Source organism: Notothenia rossii, assembly GCF_949606895.1.
Source record: "Notothenia rossii genome assembly, chromosome: 5".
Lineage (NCBI taxonomy): Eukaryota > Metazoa > Chordata > Actinopteri > Perciformes > Nototheniidae > Notothenia > Notothenia rossii.
In genome coordinates, this window is record NC_136903.1 from 20,287,766 (window position 1) to 20,307,243 (window position 19,478).

The following is a 19,478-nucleotide window of genomic DNA, read 5'->3' on the forward strand; positions in this document are numbered from 1 at the left end:
AGTGGACTTCACAGTTTGTAGAGAATATCAGTATGACAATACGACACCCTCTGTCCTTAGACCCTCTCATCGTACAAGGAAAAACTTCCAGAGAAAACCCACAGTTTAAAGGGAAAAATGGGAGAAACCTCAGGGAGAGCAACAGAGGAGGGATCCCTCTCCCAGGACGGACAGACGTGCAATAGATGCCGTGTGTAAATTGAAAAGATAATACATTTGCAACATAGGTAGTCCAAATGTTTGGAAATGCATGTGTGTATAATAGGAAGATGAATCCACGAGGATATCCATCCAGGACTTATGATCCAGGACCACAGCCACGACTCAAGATCCAGGACTCGCGATCCATGACACAGGACCGCAGGATCATCCATGACTCCGGATCCCGGCGTATATAGACACCAAAAAGAAAGAAATTTGGGGAAGCTGGGTTACTGAATGAATAAATGTTTCATTAAAATGAATAGTTAACCATGCTTCTAATTGGCAAACAGTTGAAATAATTAACAAATAGGAAGGGATGAACGGTTAAAAGGGTACATTTCATTGACTTTGTATTCAAACACAGAAGAATTATTTTTAAAGTTTTGTATTCATTTTCCTATCTGTTTGAAATCCTTATGTTTTGAATCTCAGTATTAAAGTTTTCTTCTGTTGTCTGGGTGAACAGATGGTCCGGCCGTGTTACAGCTTCACACAGGACTGACCTAAAAAGATCACCGGTGACGGATCACTCAGGAGTGGACAATGAACAGAGACAGGTACTTTAATCCGTTCAGACACACACAAAGTCAAGCACATACTTTTAGGATGCGTGATTCATTTCCTTATCTGTGCTTAACAGAAGCATGCATTTGCAAGGAAGACCCTCCGCCAGTCTAAGCTGCTTGATTCATCGCCTCAAGCTGTCACTCAGAATCACAGAGAGTTTGTGGATGGGCTGCTGAGCGAGTGTCGTCTGAAGGTAAGAGCTCTTTCTGCTTGATAATGGAAGGACTGCAGCCATGGCATTCTTTAAGGAGACATATTATAAAAATTCAATCTGGAATGGCTGCCAACTCTCAAACAGTCAAATAAAACGTCCTTACTGAGTTTTTTGTGTGCTGTCTTTGTCAGAAAAACATGGGATTCATCAAGCCATTCAGCTTTGACTCGATCCTATTTAACATACAGGCTCATTGAAACATACTACCTTTAAAACTACCTTTGCAGAGGTGCACCATATTGTTTCTCCCAATCTGGGGAGTTTGTGTTTCAGGAATGTTTCAGACAGAGGGTAAAATAGGCATAATTTGTCTCCTATAAATCATTGAGTGACGTTTATGCCATAAAATGTTCCCTGGCTTTTTAGACTAAACGGATGTTGATGGAGAGGATGGGGAAGGAGAGTGTTGAACTGGGTCAGGGAGAAGCCAACATCACGGGCCTGCAGGAGAACACACTCATCCACGGCCTGTGTGACCTACTGGAGAGAACCTGGGGCCATGGTCTGCAGCTAAAACAGGTCAGACTCAGACATTTAACTGATGTAAACAAATCCACATTATGCTAATGAAGACAAAGAGGTGATTGTACGAGCAGGCTCTGAATATTGACGTGTGTGTTTTTTCGTAACAGGGGAAGTCCGCCCTTTGGTCTCATCTGCTCCACTACCAGGCGGCCTGGGGGAAGACGGAGACACCAGCTAAGGCTCCAGGTCAGAGAACAACGTGACTGGTTGTGTTTTCTTGGTAAAATCCTTGAGTTAGGAATCAGATCATCATTTGTGTTGTACCGTACTTGCTTTCTGTTCAGGGTGTAACGGTTTGGACCAGAGGACGTTTGAGGACGGCGCTCTGCTCCTGAGAGGATCTTTGATACAGGATATGAGGTAACATGAGCAAAGGTCACAAAAAACATACATCTTAACTTTTTAATAATAATAATAAACATACATTACATCTCAACCATTTGCTCTGTTCTGAGTCACATGTTTCGATCTTATTAGAATATATAAAGTGAAATACTTAGCTACACAGCTTTTTTTAACAATGTTTTACCTGTTTGTTGTTTTATTATTTGTGGTCATGCAAGTTAACATATTTTGGAAAAGCATCTTTCATTCATTCTCTGAGGATTATGGGAAATTCATAGCCAACCTTGGAGCAACAATGTCCTTAAGTCTTGCCTATTTCTTTTGTTTAACACAAAGGTCTCAACAATTACTATCTTGTGTGAAGATTTAGGTGTGTACACAGAGAAATGGCAAACACATCACATCTAATAAAACTGAAACTGTATTATGAAAATAAAGAAGGCGTGTCCTATTTATGACCATACAGAAACATTTCAGGGTGAAGAATAGTTTGTAAAAGTCAGTTGCTTTACATATGTTTTACCACGTGTATCAAGTAATGCACTTTTAAAGTCAAACGTACCTAGTTAGTATACAATGAGACAATTAGAGCTTATTTTCCATGTATCTGTTGTTCGTCCAGGTTCATCCAGACCATGGGTGAGGGTCTGTCTGAGGTGGGTCAGGCTCGGGCCTGGATCCACTTGGCTCTGGAGAAGAAGATGCTCTCCCAGCACCTGAAAGAGCTGCTTACAAACCAGGAGCTGCTCAGGTCAGCCTCACTCAGGACTGACTTAAATCTGTCACAAGTCTCATGTTTCTGGGTGTCATTTATAGAGTGTCATGATTCTGACAGATCTTTTTCCCTTTCTTCTTGTCCCCCGACAGGCAGCTGTATAAACGTCATGCATTCCTGCTCTATGAGGAAGAAAGGGAGCAGTTTCTGTTCCACCTGCTCTCTCTCAACACTGTGGAATACCTCTGTTTCACACGCGTCTTCACCTCCATCAGTAAGTCCTGTAAACTTGAACAACTAGAGTTTACTGGCAGATTATAGCTTACAGGGACACAGGAAGTTTTCTTTGTGGTTGTGTCTCCTCCCCACTGGCCTTATATAATCAAATTGCTGCCAGTATCCCATGGATTCACACAGACCTTTGAGACCTCAATAAAACTCCCCCAATGCAGTGACAATTATCTTTGCTCTGGGTATTGTGAAAACAGTTGACGTCTTTTTAGTGTGAAGGGAATGATTATCAATTAAAACGTTGCTTTTGGACTCTTGTGTCCCTCCAGGTATTTCTTACCGTGTTGTCATAATACCCATGAAGAAGCTGAGCATTGCCATGGCAACAGTTGACCCTTGGGTGTGCGTGTCAGGAGAACTGGGTGATTCAGGAGTTCGACCGGTGACAAAGAATACACAAGAGATTTATTTCCAGGTTTGTGAACCCACTCTGCAGCAGTAAGGTCAGCATCATGTCTGACAGAAACACATCTCTAATGTGGTTTGTGCTTTTCGTTTCAGTGCAAGAACCTGGGCAGGCTGAGCACCCTGCAGCTGGGACAGGAGAACTCCGGCCTGCTGGCCAAGTGTCTGATTGACTGTGTGATGGTGTACAATGAGGTCACTGGACACACCTACAAGTAAGCCTTCGTCTTCCTCTCTGGTTCCATCACTAGTTAGGGAGTACTGAAATAACAAACTGGTACAAACAATATCTGCATTTAATCTTTTTTGTACCTAAATCTAAAAGGAAATTAGTATATGTTTTGTTTTTGTTCTTATATTTCGACGATTAACCAATTATGACTGATGATTTGACAGACTATTGTTTGTTGACTGTGTAAGAAATCATTGAATACTTTACTTTCAAAATGTATTTGTGTAATGATTATTGAAATTGGGCGAATTGGTGGTGGCATTTTACTCAACTTAATGCTTCCATTTACACGATGAATGATGATTTGAGATTTCTGAGACAGCGGCTTGATCTCATTATAATAATGTAGTGTAGACTTTGAAATTGAGTGACTGTACTGTGAAAATAAACTATGTACACTGACTAAATCTGAACTGATTAAGGAATGGCACTTGTATAATAAATATTAGCATATAATGAGACCATGTCTCTTCCTACCTTTAAGGTTCCCATGTGGCCGATGGCTGGGGAAAGGAGTGGGAGACGGCAGCCTGGAGAGAGTTCTGATTGGTCAGCTGGTGTCACCTGGTGGAGAAGAGGATGCTGGACGGTGGACAGGGACGCCGCCGGAGCTGGCCTCTCCCTCGCAGAGTGTGCGGGCAGTGCTGGGATCGCTTGGCAGTAGAAGCAGTGCGTACTGACAAAGAACACATTCTTTAGTTACAATAGCTGACCTAGTTGTTGGTACAATAACAGATTATGCTCCTGTATCACCTTTCTATTTAGCTCCAAGCCACTTCCCCTCATGCTAGTCATCATTCATCCTAATGTTCTGTCTAACTTTTATTTATTTATCCTGACAGGAATGCTTTCTAGTGAAGTACAAGAAGAAATGAGAGAGGCAGCAAACAACCTTGTTAAACACTTTCACAAACCTGAACAAGAGGTATGTGACTCTAAATAAATAGTTTAGTCTGCATTACACATTAAAACATATTCATTTAAGTTGTTGGTTGACTGAGCTAAATTGGGAGGAAAATGGTTAATGCAAAGCATCTCACGCAGCGCTGTGAGACTGTCATCCTCCTGCATGTTATTTTGATCTCTAACATGGTTCGTTACCCCGGCTCCAGCGCAGGCCTCATTTTTCTCGTTGTGTATCAGACTAGCCTCTCTCTCATCTCAATCGCATGTTAAAATCTCTAAAGAGACTTGATGGATCACTTTTTGTTTATCTGTAATGGGCCTCCTATTTATTGTAATAGCATCTTTAGTGCACAGGCTCTAATGTACTAGCATTTGCTCTGCTCTGTTTACTTCCTTTTAGTAAATGAGACATGAGGACTTTGGATTTGAGGACATTTCAGGGGATGTACTATAGTTTAAAGATGTGCCTCCTGCTTTTAGTGCATCTGCTCACTCCCATTTCTCTCCCCCCCCCCAGAGGGGAAACCTGACAGTGTTGTTGTGTGGAGAAGGAGGTCTGGTGCTCTCCTTGGAGAACTTCCTGTTGCACGGGCTCAAATCTAACCGTCTTTTCCTGAGAAACGTGTTTGTTTGGGACTTTGTGGGTAAGCCTTGCGAGTTCATTCAAAGTGATGCTTTACTGATCCTGTCTCCATCTAGTGGTGATGAATATGAACGTCACATATCAAATTGGATGCAACAAAGTACGATTGATGTGTTTTGTTAACAACCACTGTTTGTCTTCTACAACCTTATTTTCTGTATATCAATATGTTATGAACTGACAGTGTGATGAACTCTTTCCTATAGAGAAGGCAGTGGTTTCCATGGAGACGGCTGATCAGATGGGTGACCTGCACGGAGCAACGATGACAAGAGGTCCGCCGTGTGACTCACTGTGCCGCTACGTCAACGCCATCAATGCCACTCCACGAAACATTGGAAAAGAGGGCAAGTTCCAGCTGTTAGTCTGCTTGGGAATCAGGTGAGTGGACATCATTGTGTTTATAAAACAAGTATAGGTTTATTATTGGACTCGTACTATATTGTAATGAATCCAGTTTAATACACTTAAAAAACATATTTGTGAACCATAAATAGGGAGACAGTTTTAATGGACTATAATCTGATTTAAAGAATTGGTCATTCACACTCACACTGAAGCCTTTACATAACACGCAGTTCAGAAACGCTAAGTGTCCATCTTCGTATTGGTTGGACAAGAGATGCAGAAAAATCATTCAGATCTAAGTGAATTTAAGAAAAGTATTAATAATATATTTTGTTTTCAATTAACTAAACAAGACCTTATTTGGCTATCTTTTTGTTCAGGTTACGTGTCAGTGCTTTGGCCTGCAATTTGAAGGAAAGAAAACTTGACAAATGAATGCTGAACATTTTGAAAACAAAATATCTTATTGAGATTCCCTATACTGTGATAGGATTCAAGATAATGGAGGGAATTGACTATCTTTATCAATTATCAATATTTTAATACAAAACATATCTAAATATAAAAAATATCATTGTGTGATCATTTGAGAAGTCAGTCAATAGAATACAGCTTGTAAAAAATGGTACTATGACACTTATTTAGCCTTTTGACAAACATTTCTCCCACCTGCGATTTGGATATTGCACTGGTCCATATTACCATTTAGAAAATATTCAGATGAAATGAATCCTAGTTTCTTATGGTTGAAAATGGTTTCATTAAAAGGTACACAGCCAGGTCTTGTAGTCACCTAACTCAACCTGTTCCAATCTTAAACTTTATCAGGCATTTTTAGGACCAGTACTAACCACCAACCTCTTCTTCCTGGCAGGGACCGGCTTCTCTCTCAGTGGCTCCCACTGCTGGCAGAGTTTCCTCTGACACTGCGGACGTACGAGGAGGGGTCTCTGCTGCGGGACCGAGCTGCTGTCCACTCCCTCTCCCGCATCCTGCACACTCTCAATGAGTTCAGCATCACCCTGGAGACTGCACTGGTCAAAGGAGTTGACCTCTGACCCCTGACAGATTAAACCACTATTCTGTAACCTACAGCAGGAATGCAGGGTTAAAAATATCTCTCCATCTGTTGGATAAGAACATTCAGAACTTGGAGAAATATGACTTTATCATAAAAGAGGACTGTGGACTACATGAAGCCACTGGCAACTCAAGCTCCAAACATATTGCCTTGTTCAATGATGTAAATGTGTTATACTGTATTTGCTTCAGGAAACAGTCCTATGCTTGTTTACACTGTGAAATTCAGTTTCCTCGAGGAGCGATAGAGACGTTGATCATCCCACATCTACAGTAGATATTCCCACAGTTCACACCATTACCTGTACCTGACCCGAGGACAACTATAACTCTCCTTCAACTGCTGTATTGCTTGCACTTGAACTTTAAACTAAGCACATGCATGGCCAAAATATGTTTGTTTGTTTGTTTTATGTCTTAGTGTGTTGTGATCTGAAATATCAAGACTCAGGCCTTATTATATACATTTATTTCTGATCTTGTTAATTGGATATCTTAGTACATATACTCCAGAAAGATAATTGTCCGTACTCTATAATATGTTAAAAATCTTATATTATTATGCTCTTGTTATAACATTTGTAACATTTTGCCTGTGCTCATTGTTTACTTCAGTTTGGACTCACTTACTGAAGAGTTGTGCTCCTGAAATCCTCCGTTGTTGTAACACTGAAACCAAACTAGTGTCCTAAATGTGTCTGTTCAAATAGCATTTGTCTCTCTTGTCAAAAAGCTTTCCCTGTCTCTCTCATTGTCATTATGTTTTGCTTTATTGGACCTTTGATAGAACTGTGCCCATTTGTTATTATGGTGTAATTAATTTGTGGCATATTTTTATGTATAAAGGCATCTTATTTGCGTCTATTTAAAACCATAGATTCCATTATGGACACATTTTACTGATTATGTGAATGACAGTCATGTTGTTGTTTCTAAACTGTTCTGTTTTCTTTGGGCAATGAATAGAGCACAGTTTCTTAAAAAATGCTAGGTATTATGTTAATGTTGATTCATTTGAATTGAATTAAGATAACACTGTCTCCTGCACTGTCCTGCAAGCACTATGTAACCCACAATGACCAAGCCTCTACTATGATTTAAACACAGATTAGAGAAAGCAATAATGAATTGTTATTTATGAATTGTGTTGTAAAAGATTAAAGATAATATTGACATAACTGACTTTTTTTGTGTTCATAACTCAAATATGTGGTGTCTGAATGGATATAAGAATATTGCATATTAAAATGATTATCCAAGCTTTAGTAAAAAAACATAGCCAACCTATCAGCATTCAAATTAAATTACCGTTCCATTCTGTCATTGTCACTGCACCAAAACATGTTTGGATTTTGAACAAAACAAATCTGAATAATTTTCCAGTTTTTCTCTTGAATGATTTTTAAACTGTCTAATTTCTAAGGGTCAGAGGGAGGGTTTTCTGAGCTGTGCAGACCTTTGACTCCTTGATAGGTTTTCTATAAAAGATTAAATTCACTGCCATAACTGTGCCTGATTTGTACGTTTCTAATTTGGGTTTAACAAGATTCCTACATTGTCATTTGACAAAGAGGGCATCTTTAAATCAAACAAGTAACTTTTCTAGTTTGTTAAATTATTAGTATTACATATTGTATACACTGTAGTCCACGGGAAATTGTGAGAATTACTCCAGAGAAAACCCTTCTTATTGACCCAGTACTGAAACACATTAATCAGACGAATCTACAGTCAGATCACCCAAGTGGTTTATCGCCCTGAACTGACCACTGGATGGAGGAGGGCATGTTTCTCCCACCTTTTATTTACCACTAATCTGTCACGCAATTGAAATCAACAAAGCGCTTCTCGCTGCTAGACGCCGAGCCTGCAGACGAGCCATCTGGCGCTCTATAGTAAAACGATAGGCCCCGCCCCCTTGCTTACGCTCTCCAATGTGCCATAGCAACCGGGGCCGAGCCCCCTGTTCCCGCGCAATGTTCCCATCCTTATAAGGCCAGTAGCATGCAGACGCACGGAGACGTCACACGTCGTTTATGTAAATGCTTTGATTGAAGAAAAAGAAAAAAGCCTTCTGCCCTACTCTGAAATGGAGGTGTGGATACAACGCATGCGCAGTTTGTCCACAACTATCCAGTCCCGTTCACAGGCGCAGACATCAACAAGGGAGCGGGCTACTGATGCGGCTTGATTTCATAATAGTCACATCGTAGCACCGCGCTGTAAGGAGTACTACTTTGTATCAGATCCACGCAGCTTGCAACAAGGTAAAGACCGCATCTGATTTCTAAACGTGTGGTTGATCTTTGAAGCTTTACTTGGTTTAAAAGTATTCGCTGTAGATGTGACATTTAAAACAAGCTCCGAGTTGTCTCAGAACAATTGCTCTTTTTAGGCCTGCAGCAACACCGGCTGGGTGGTCAACTCCGTGTGTAATTCGCCTTATAAACAGTTAAAGTAACCGTGCAAAGTGTGAAGAAGGCGAGTTGTATGCGAAAATGTGTTAAATAGTGTCAGAATTGGCTTCATACGCAGGCACGAGAGATGGCTGTTGTTATTGTTGTCGGAGGAAATTCGTCCCTCTTTAAAATCCCGAAATGTGGCGGTCGGTTACTGAGATCGTTACGGTCGGAAACACAGTCTTATAAAATGCATTAATATCCACATTGTTGTGGTAGTGCGCCTGCAGTCTGCTCCTGCTAAATAAGACAAGTTGAATCTCTCACGCCCACCCGGACGAAAGATGCGTCTCAGTCTCAGCACGCGGGCGCCGCTGTCAACAAAACAGCCACCGCAAACACTAAACTGGCCATGAACGCCTCCTGAAACTCACGCTGGGTACAAGAACATGTTGTTTAGTGTTTAAAAAGAGCACAAAAACCGACTTTAAGCATGCCCTCGCTTTCAACTTCGTGCACATGTAGTTGAAGGTGGACTGTTGCAGTGACGCGGCTGTGGAATAACAAAGAGTAAAGATCAAATTTCACGATTCTCTCGGAAAGTCTTTCCTTTACAGTCGAAAATACGACGTTTCCTTCCGAAATGTGTTTGCATTAGTTGATTTCACTACATAAAGTTAATGTTGGGAAGGAAAGTCGGGCATCGTCGTGCAGGGGACGGTCATCATAAAATGGGTGCGCATGAAGCAGGTCGTGTGGCATGCCATGCTTCCTCGCTGAAGTGGGCGGTGAAATTGGCGACTTGCACTTTTCTCTCGATAAAAACAAGCGAATTTCTCGGGCTATTCTTATATTTGAGTAAGTACACATGTTATTTAAGCAATTCTGAACTGCTTTCTGCTGGATTCTTTCAGTTTACTTTTAATATTACGGCTTTTTCGGGAAATCGCATCACACCCCCTTCTCCACACTGCCTCCGCCTCTGAAGTGTGTTACCATGTTGAGTTGCGTCACGAAGGCTACCGTATTCTGCTGCAGAGATCGTCTGCAGTTTACAGATGAGCTACTCGAGAGTGAATACGTGGTCTTACTAGTAGTATACTACAGGCACTGAGCTGATACAAGGTTACTGTTTTATTTTAAAACAAACATAAAATGACATGTAAATACGTAGATTATACCTTAAAAAATATATTGTAATACCCTTTTGACCATTTTGTCCCTTCTTACATGTGATTTTTTTTGTTACTCATGTTTTTGTATGTTGAATACGTTTGTTAAATGAGGGTCTATAATAGACCTATAAGTTGAATGTACTACTCTTACTTTTCATTCTGTATAACTAACCTACACCTTTCTGGTTTAAAAAACTTCACCTGCAAGTTTCTTAAGTAGTATCATACAAAGTATACAACAAGCAATTCCAAGAATGTTTATACTTTTACATCTGGCTTTGCAAGGCTATATATAGCCTTGATGTGTATTATTGTACAGACTTCATCATACTGACATAATACAAGATATATTTTAATAAATAATAACGTTCCACAGTTTTAATTATAGATTTACAGATGTTAGATTTATTACTGCTGTAAGTTATTTAAAATGTGATTTACATCCTCATGCAAACTTCCTTGTTGTAGTAATTCTGATATCTGCCGTCATCGGGATACATTTGTATGGTTCTTATATTTCCCCTTCATCGTTCAATTTAGGTTGTGTGTGATATAACCAGCAGAGTGAGAGTTCTCTCATGTTTCCTGCTCTCTGTCTGCTCTCTGAGGACCCCGAGGACTGATGGCAAGAAAAAAAGCCCAGTCTGGGGGGCGCGGCTCGCAGTTTTGCCGCAGTTCAGATCCACATGTGCTGTGGGGATGAAATTTTGCCTAGCAACCTATATCATAATTCCTCTGCATAATCGGCGTGTTTATTGCATTACGAGTGAATTCCCCAACACACATACAAATGTTTACATTACTCTGGCAATATGCTTACATTAAAACACCAGCAAATAACGTATCCTGTGCAGCCTCGAGGATAAGACTAAGTGCGTGCTAATATTTTGTGTTCCCAAAATGAAGCGTGCATTCTGTGAGCTCAGTATGGTGACATGATCTGTCTGACACGCTGTCTGACTGTTGACCTACTTCCCCCCCATGTGGGTCAAAGCGGAGAGATATGCACCATCAAAATCACTTTCCCTGAATGTTTGTAGTGCTCGGTTAATGTGGGAAACACCAGCATTGTTTGCATTAATTCACATGAACTGAAATGGTACAATAAAATATATATGGCTGCAGGGAGGTACTGCCGATAACACGTCATGCTCACCGATGAGAGCTTGAGATGTTAATATTGAAATATATTTTTCGCACACAGATGTTTGGCTTTCATAAGCCAAAGATGTACAGGAGTTTGGACGGCTGCTGCATCTGCCGTGCCAAGTCGTCAAGCTCTCGTTTCACCGACAGTAAGCGATACGAGAAAGACTTCAGGAGCTGTTTTGGGTAAGAGACACAGCAGAACTCGTGAGGTTTGGAGGGAGAGATCCGCCTTAATGTGTCCACTTCAACACACCTTATTGATTTGAACAATTTCCTTCTGTAATTTCTATGTAATAAACTATAATTATCTTGCAGGCTGTGCGAAACTCGTTCTGGAGAAATCTGTAACGCCTGTGTGCTCCTGGTAAAGCGATGGAAAAAGCTTCCAGTGGGGACCAAGAAGAACTGGAACCACGTGAGTTTGGATTTGCATGAATTGCATGGTCATGATAAAATAACTGATTTATGTAGTACTATTAATTTCCTCTCATCTGCATACAGGTTGTTGATGCCAGAGGAGGTCCTAGCCTAAAGATAACTTCCAGGCCCAAGAAGATAAAGTCCATCTCCAAGAAAGCCCAGCCGAGCCAGATCAGCAGGCTGCAGAAAGAGCTCAAAAGAAACAGTGAGTTCTGCATTTTGGCATTCAGATAAATGTCTTATGGATCTTTCTTTTTCATTCCCTTTAAGAGTAAATTATTTTTTCATACACAACAAATATTTAATATAACCCCTTCATTGTTCCACCCTCAGATTCAGATGCACAGAGCACCACCTCCAGCACCTCCCCAGCTCAGTCTCCGAGCTACAGCAACCTGTCAGATGACGGCTCAGACTCAGAGCTCAGCCCAGGATCCAGTCGCTCCCCGGTTTTCTCCTTTCTGGACCTCACTTACTGGAAGAGGTAAGTTAGACAGTATAGCAAAAGCACTGACTTATTATTTAATATTTACAGAAACACGTTCAGTCAGCTTTTTATTGACATAATAGATGATACATGCTTGAATTGTTAAGGCAAGAGGTCAATGACTTTAAAGAAAAGTCATCCTAAAAAGGATAATTTCCATATCAATCACTGAGCCTGTGTTATCTTGAAGAAAGCTGTTTTTCTAATGCACATCCACGGTGAGAAAATAATCCAAAAAAAGAGAACATTCTTGTTGAATTGAAATAAACATGGGGTCTGTTTTAGCAAAAGCAAAACTATATCAAAACATATGTTTACCTACTGTCACTCAACTTGTGCAGTACTCTGTCTCATTTATCTAGTCGTACGATCACTACTTTCGAAACACATGCATTTTTTACTAAAACGTCACAAATTATTAATTTAAGACTTCTGCATAGCGTACTCAAATTGACCAGTAGTGTTTCTGCACAAGCATGATACCGATTATTAAGTGTTTTTAGAAGTATGGTTTTGAATAAATGCATATGTTTGACAAGTACAGAGCATACAAATTGATAAATGAGACTTAAAATGTACTGCAGGAGTTGTGTGAGTTTGTAAAAAGATGTTTCAATATCATGTTATATTTTATATCTATTTCATCAATTCCTCAAGAATCTTTTTAGGTTTCGATTTCTATGTTTACTGTAGAGGCATGCAAGGATAACAAAGTTACTCACTCACTCCATTTTTAATAATGGCCTAAAGCATGTAAAGACACAGAAGGACCCTTTTAATTGTTTTGGTGTTGCTTCACACACTTGAATAGATGCAATGTGTTGTGTTTTGTCTAGGCAAAAGGTGTGCTGTGGGATAATCTACAAGGGGCGCTTCGGGGAGGTGCTCATCGACCCCCATTTGTTCAAACCATGCTGCCGTAACAAACAACGGCAGCAGCAGCAGCAGCAGCAGGAGGAGGAGGAGGAAGAAGAGGAGGAGGAGGAAGATGAGGAGGAAGAGGTGGAGATAGAGGAGGGGCAGGTGGGCCTGGGTGTCAGCGGACATGAATCCCAGACGGAAGAGGAAGTGAAGGAGACACCAAGGTGTGAGGAAGCTGCAGAGCCTGCAAAGCTATGTGTTACGGTGGGGATGGAGGCTGGGTGGTAAACTCAAAACTCCGCCTTGCACACATCTCTGAAGAAATCTTGAGGAGCTTTTTTTTTTCTCAAGCACTTACAGAAAGAAGTGGCCTCAGATTGCCTTCAATCATAAAGCAGCTGAAAATCCTTTGGTCTTCTCCATACAAATGTTGGAGATTTGTTTATTTAGTTTCAATGGTAACTTATGAACTGTCGTTTTTCCACTCTTTTTTTGTATTTAATATTCATTCCATTCTAACGATGGACCATTTTCCGTGGTGTTTTTAAACTACTTTAGATTAAATGCTGGAGCTCTCGTTTGCTGGTACATTCAAAAGATTTTATTCCAAAACACATCCACTAACTCAGAGAAAAGGGTGCTACTTGAAATTCATTACTCAACTTTTCAAACATACAGCTGAATCCATTCTCAGTGTGGATATTTCAGGAGCATATATGTTAATAAATAATGGCATTAGTTTTGCTTCCTTTTGTTGAGAGTAGATGGCTCTTTTTGAAAGGGTGGATATCTTGTTTTGGAATGAATGACACTTTACATTGACAGAGCACAGACCTGTACAGTAGCCCTTTTTGTTTTTGTCTTTTCGCCCCCATTCCTATCAACGAGTTTGTTATAGACTGTCTCCATGTGCAAATACCTGTGTGGGTCCCTTTTTAAACAAGGCCTATTCACAGCTTCAACAGCAAATACACCAGCCTTAATGATGTGTTACAGACAGTGCTAGTGTTCATTCTGGATCGGTATTAAGGAACTCAAAGGGACAGTATGTTTATTGTGGCCTCAGAAACACACAGTGCATTTTGCATGAATGGCAAGCCCACTCATCCCAAAGACCTAACGATCTGATGCATGAGTCTACTAAAATTGCATGGCCTTATATAAACTGTAAATCTTGCTTTTTATTTTTTTCGATCCATTTCTCTGCAGTTTTAACTTATTTTTATATGTAAGAAAAAAAAAAAGGAAAAATAATTATTTGCATAACAATACCACACAAAACAACAGTGAAACTAAATCGGTCTATAGTCATTCAACAATATCAATATCAGTGATTCCCTTCATTCCTGGGTCAGGATAGGTAAACAACTTTGTACAAGTTGAAATTCTATGCCATTGCCTCTTCTATACCACAAACGTGTTGTGATATATAGCCTAATATTACCTTATTTATCAAACGAAAGCCAAAGCACATTGAAATTCACCCAATGTCAAATCAATGCAGGTTTTCTATGGACACTTGTGCTTCTCCGAGGTCATTTGTATGTATGTTTATGTCAAACAGAACACTAAGGAAATTTCATACATGTGATGTTGTAGTCGGCAGCAGAGGGTGTTGTATGTACATAAGGGGTTGGGTAAGCCATGCGGCTGTTATATGGGTTTCATTATTTATTTATTTCATATTTATTTGTATCACTGCATCCCTGCTTAGAAGTGTAATACTATGAATTATTTTCATCTTTAGCTTAAATGTAGAATGATTTTGTACTTCATAAATCGAATGTAATTCTCACGCAGGCTTCATTTAACATTGCGTTGAATTACCGGATGTCAATATTTGTGAAATGTTAAGTATTTATTTACTCATCAGTTGAGTTGCGTGCAACCTAACTTATTCTGTACCATCACTTTGGATATGTATCATGTAGACTGAATGATAGATTGCAACCAAAATGTACTTTTCCCTTTTAGCCTGTAGCTTAACAATGTTACAGAATTGTAGGATATTTAACTTTAGACTTGCATGTATTGTTGCTATGCATTTACTTAGCTTACAAGTTAGACAAAGCAATTTTGTATTTTTTATAAATCATGTACTTTTTTTACTTGTCCCTTAATAAAAGTACTTTTGTGAATTTTCAGGAAGTATGGAGTTATTGAATATGAGATGCTGTGTTTTTGTTATATACCACATAACATCAGGTATTAGTCTCAGATCCAACTTTAGATTTTTTTTGCATTTGAGAAGACGCAGAAGAAGCAAAACTTGGGAGCCCTTCATTTTCATACATTTCAAGACATTTCTCCTTTCCTATTAAGATTTTTTAAATTTTGCAGAAATGATCGGAAACACCAAATATAACCAAGACACTACATAAAAGGCACAGGAGCCTTCCAAGTTTTTTTGCACAAGATAAATAATATTGTTGAAGTGATTGATATGAATAATACACAAATGTACTCCTGTAACTATTAAGCTATTTTTTCATTATTGCAGTCTTGAAGCACAGTGGAAATACATTAAAAGCACCTGACCTATTCTTTATCCCCCGTCACTTAAAAACATATTTCTGTATTATTTTAATGTTCTCTTTGGGCTGATCAGAGAAGCAGCCTTTTTTTTTTTTTTTTTAATTGTACCTCTGAATGTTCTTTTAATTATATAATGGTATAAAATGTAACTCCATACTTGGCTAAATAATAAAATAAAATGGAACAAACACACCTTTTATTTCAGATAACATACAATCGACTAATGATGTGCCAATTATTTTGTTTACTAGTTTCCCTGTTATTAATTAAGTTATTTATTAACGATGATCCAACCAGATGAGATTTGTTTTAATATACTTCTGTAATTTGCGGAGTTTTAAATAAAGAAAAGAAAAAGGAAGGACTTTTTTTTTTTAAAGTACCGGAAACGGTGGTCCTATGACCGGAAAGTAAAAAAAAACACGGAAGCGCTTTGTTTTTATTTTACTGCCAGCTGTCAGATTCAGCTTTGGGCTGCAGGAATCGTTTCAAATCTGCTAATAAATTAACCAGAGGTCAACGCAAACATCCTCGGAGATAGAGAGGTAGCTAACATAGCTTGTGTTGCTTCGCTCGGTAGTTTAGCTCAGCAGCTAACGTTAACGATAATCCATGGTTGCTGATGCTAACAGGGGACTTTGCTGAACGTTAATGAAGTTTATCACCGTTAAAAATGATGCATTAAAATACCACAGCAAAACTAAACGCATGGGTTTGAATGTAGAAAAAGACAAGTGTGCTACAGTTACTGAATTTAACCAAATACTCTATAGTCTATATAAAGAATCTAACTAGCTGTATCGGCACTGAGTAACTGACTGTGTCTATTCGTTTTATGATTAAACTATATTTATGAGCTCTTCTAAATCATATTATACTACTCGCTCTATTAAATAAAGGTTTGTTTTTTCAGCTTTGTCGTAACAATGGTGGAGCCCACAGCATCTGGCGTGTTCTGCAACAGGATGCTGAGCATGGTCAACTCTGAGGATGTTAACGCCATCATCCAGGCTCAGAGACACATGTGAGTCTCATGGTGTGATTATCTTCTTGTGGCTTTTCTGCTACTTTGCATTATTACCAAATATAACATGGGTGTGTTGTGTGGCAGGTCATTTTCCTTGCATGTGGCAGTTATTCTAAAATCTGCATTTTTCTTGGAAAACCTATATCTGAAGATAATTGTTGCTTTGTTGAAAAAATTGTGTAAACAGGCTTGACCGCTTTGAGAAAACCAATGAAATGTTGATCAACTTCAACGGGCTCTCCAACGTGCGACTACAGCAGATGAACGAGCGCTTCCTTCTCCACACTCGTACCCTCGTGGAAATGAAAAAGGATCTGGACAGCGTCTTTAGGAGGATCAGGTATGTCACTACACACACACACACACACACACACACACACACACACACACACACACACACACACACACACACACACACACACACACACACACACACACACACACACACACACACACACACACACACACACACACACACACACACACACACACACACACACACACACACACACACACACACACACACACACACACACACACACACACACACACACACACACACACACAGGTAGATGAGGAAAAAGGTTGTGATTTGTATTGGAAGGTGTGTGGTGGTGGTATGAGGGGTGAGGAGATAATGGGAGTGTAGTTTTGATGCTTCCGTTTCAAACCTTCAGCATACAGAAGTCAATAATCCATCCCAGTGACAATAAAGTGTTGGCATCGAATGGTGAGGTTTATTACTCCCCAAAAAAAGGTATTACAATTATATTCTTTTGTAATATCTCTACCGAACTAGGGCATTTTATGAGCAAAAGTACAGAAAACGTTTAAACAATACCCAAACCTAAATCACACACCTCTGTTTATTGGCCTCCTTTGCTCCTATAGGACACTAAAAGGGAAGATTGCTAAGCAGTACCCAGAAGCTTTCAGCAGTAAGTTAGCAATTTATTTCCATTTGTCATTTTATAACCTCAGTAAACTTCCCTAAAACATCCCGTCTAAGATATGTCTGTTTGTCTGTCAGATATTCATGAATCACCCATCCTGGCGGACGATGACGATGAGTTTGATCCAGGTCCCCCCAGTTCTGCCAGAACCATCAAAATAGCCACTTCGGAGCAAAGCACAGAGTCCTGTGACACAAGTCCAGATGTGATCTCACCCACTGTGAGCCGATGCTCTGAAGATCTCTCTCAAGAGCCGCCTGACACGCCCACCTCCGATGGGTTAGAGACAGCTGTCCTGCAGGACGAGGGTCCGGACTCTGTACCTGCAGAATAGAGTGAGCAGAATGGGAATGGATTTCAGCCTCTTGAGCTTCAACCTTACAACGATTTTAGCAGGAGGTCATGATTTACATTTGAGTTTGTGTTGGCCTCAACAATATCTGCTGACTTTTCCACTCATTATCTGTTTGGAGGAGCGTCACAACCCTTGATGTTAGATGTGGCTATGAACTGTTTGCGGACGCTGGATATTTGTCGGCATGATTATTTGTTTTATGCCTGCATAGCACTAAAAAAAAGCAGGTTATACTTGAAGTGATATAGTGTCTCACTATAGATGTATCTTTAGTACTGAAAGTAAGAAAGCCCTCCCTTATGAAATGGTAATAGGCATATAGTGTTATTTGTTGTTTGAAGAGATGCACACCTGACCTTAGAAATCTCTCATGATGTCTATCATGATTTATGTTACTTAAAATACATTAACGTTATTAATGTTCTCAACCTGAATCACAGCTACTACTGTTTTCACTATTACAATAGCATTATAATGAAGCGTTTTAATTATGTAGGCCCCTTTAAAACTGGGAAATATGTTCGTTACTGCATTCATAAACATTTTAAGCAGCATTTATTCTGATGCTATATGTAAACCTGTCCACCTTGCATCGCAGTGAAAAAGTTGAATGTCAGTGATTCAGCAAACTACTCAAGAACACATGAGCAGGGCAGAGGCTCTTTGAGAGGAGAGCTGGAAACCAGGCTGTGTGGGTGGAGGGTCCAATCATCCCTTGATCAACATTAAAGATACCGTTTTGGTGTAAAAGGGAAAGTCCCGTCTTTAAAATGTGCTTCATTTGTTTTTGGGATATTTTTACATCTCAGTTTAATTTTGTGGATTTAAAAAATAGCTCCTGATTCTTTGAAAAGCATATAGTCAGAGTTTAATAATCAGATATTAAAGCTGCTCCATAATAATAACTGTCATAATAATTATTGTATTGACTCTCCAAAAACGAAGGAATAACAAAACATTCCTCTATGACATTTGTTATTGTGTCTTGGAAACAGTTTTTGGCTCAAGTATATGAACAATATCTTTGATAAATGTTGTCCTTTGATTTGTTTTAAATCAAAATTGAGATGCAAAGATATTACATTTTAAACAGAATTGAAGGTAAGCAACCAGCAATGTGTAAGCCCTCTCAAATTGTAAGCATCAAGGCAGTAAATATGGTCAACTCAAATGGCTCTGTTACCCTAGAACCCAAACGACTAAAGATCACTGTGGCAATTGGTTGCTAGTAGCATAACTCATTTGAACTTTTCTAGGAAATATAGGCTCTAAATACAAAAAAAAAGTTATGTTTAGAATTGACACATTGCAATAGTGGGCCTCTAAATATGTTAAAAATAATAAGACTCTAACGCAGCATCTCATAATCCATCCATTGGGCCATGCAATATTCCAGTATACTGCACAGAGCAGGATAATCTCAGCGAGGCAAACACTTGTTTACAAATATGCACTATATGAGTATACTATCACCTGAAGTATTTAAGGTGGTTCAAATTAATCCTCCCACAAGGGAGTGAATGAAAGTTGAAGACACCTTTTATTGAAAAGTCCCAAAACATTTTTGTTTTAGCTTCCATGTCATATGACTTAATGACTCCATGTAGCAGTTTAGATACATTGGACAAGTAGGACACCTCCT

The 19,478-nt window shown here is 39.5% G+C and overlaps 3 protein-coding genes across 4 annotated transcripts in view; all 3 read left to right on the forward strand.

The window, feature by feature from the left end:
* The window catches only part of LOC307039679 (DENN domain-containing protein 5B-like), a 23,936-nt gene extending 16,283 nt beyond the window's left edge, over positions 1-7,653 (forward strand). The window contains exons 9-22 of the mRNA XM_079681993.1: positions 671-761; positions 845-964; positions 1,352-1,504; positions 1,618-1,696; positions 1,795-1,870; positions 2,478-2,606; positions 2,723-2,844; positions 3,131-3,276; positions 3,363-3,481; positions 3,983-4,167; positions 4,341-4,423; positions 4,922-5,048; positions 5,254-5,428; positions 6,270-7,653. Coding sequence (XP_079538119.1) covers positions 671-761; positions 845-964; positions 1,352-1,504; positions 1,618-1,696; positions 1,795-1,870; positions 2,478-2,606; positions 2,723-2,844; positions 3,131-3,276; positions 3,363-3,481; positions 3,983-4,167; positions 4,341-4,423; positions 4,922-5,048; positions 5,254-5,428; positions 6,270-6,453 — 1,789 coding nt within the window. The 3' untranslated portion in view covers positions 6,454-7,653. The remainder of the gene's footprint in view (positions 1-670; positions 762-844; positions 965-1,351; positions 1,505-1,617; positions 1,697-1,794; positions 1,871-2,477; positions 2,607-2,722; positions 2,845-3,130; positions 3,277-3,362; positions 3,482-3,982; positions 4,168-4,340; positions 4,424-4,921; positions 5,049-5,253; positions 5,429-6,269) is intronic.
* A 474-nt stretch (positions 7,654-8,127) lies between these two features.
* sinhcaf (SIN3-HDAC complex associated factor) lies at positions 8,128-15,110 on the forward strand. Of its 2 annotated transcripts, none has more exons than XM_079681999.1 (6): positions 8,128-8,742; positions 11,254-11,381; positions 11,514-11,613; positions 11,700-11,823; positions 11,952-12,102; positions 12,942-15,110. In XM_079681999.1, exons 2-6 carry the CDS (start codon positions 11,254-11,256, stop codon positions 13,252-13,254), a joined length of 816 nt encoding a protein of 271 aa, XP_079538125.1. In that variant the 5' UTR covers positions 8,128-8,742; the 3' UTR covers positions 13,255-15,110. The 2 variants fall into 2 exon arrangements, with proteins under 2 accessions (XP_079538125.1, XP_079538126.1); XM_079682000.1 differs by lacking the exon at positions 8,128-8,742 and adding an exon at positions 8,774-9,732.
* A 795-nt stretch (positions 15,111-15,905) lies between these two features.
* Positions 15,906-18,592, forward strand: kxd1 (KxDL motif containing 1). Its single transcript, XM_079682371.1, has 5 exons — positions 15,906-16,046; positions 16,415-16,525; positions 16,716-16,868; positions 17,420-17,466; positions 17,559-18,592. The coding sequence occupies exons 2-5, from the start codon at positions 16,428-16,430 to the stop codon at positions 17,813-17,815; spliced, it is 555 nt and encodes a 184-aa protein (XP_079538497.1). The 5' UTR covers positions 15,906-16,046; positions 16,415-16,427; the 3' UTR covers positions 17,816-18,592.
* Positions 18,593-19,478: the final 886 nt, after the last annotated feature.

Bases quoted from the DNA above. Each gene is read 5' to 3' on its own strand.
- kxd1 (XM_079682371.1), top strand. From the start codon at position 16,428: ATGGTGGAGCCCACAGCATCTGGCGTGTTCTGCAACAGGATGCTGAGC. The intron at 16,526-16,715 runs GTGAGTCTCATG...TTGTGTAAACAG, and splicing joins ATCCAGGCTCAGAGACACAT to GCTTGACCGCTTTGAGAAAA. The intron at 16,869-17,419 runs GTATGTCACTAC...TTGCTCCTATAG, and splicing joins AGCGTCTTTAGGAGGATCAG to GACACTAAAAGGGAAGATTG.
- sinhcaf (XM_079681999.1), top strand. From the start codon at position 11,254: ATGTTTGGCTTTCATAAGCCAAAGATGTACAGGAGTTTGGACGGCTGC. The intron at 11,614-11,699 runs GTGAGTTTGGAT...ATCTGCATACAG, and splicing joins CCAAGAAGAACTGGAACCAC to GTTGTTGATGCCAGAGGAGG. The intron at 11,824-11,951 runs GTGAGTTCTGCA...TTCCACCCTCAG, and splicing joins GAAAGAGCTCAAAAGAAACA to ATTCAGATGCACAGAGCACC.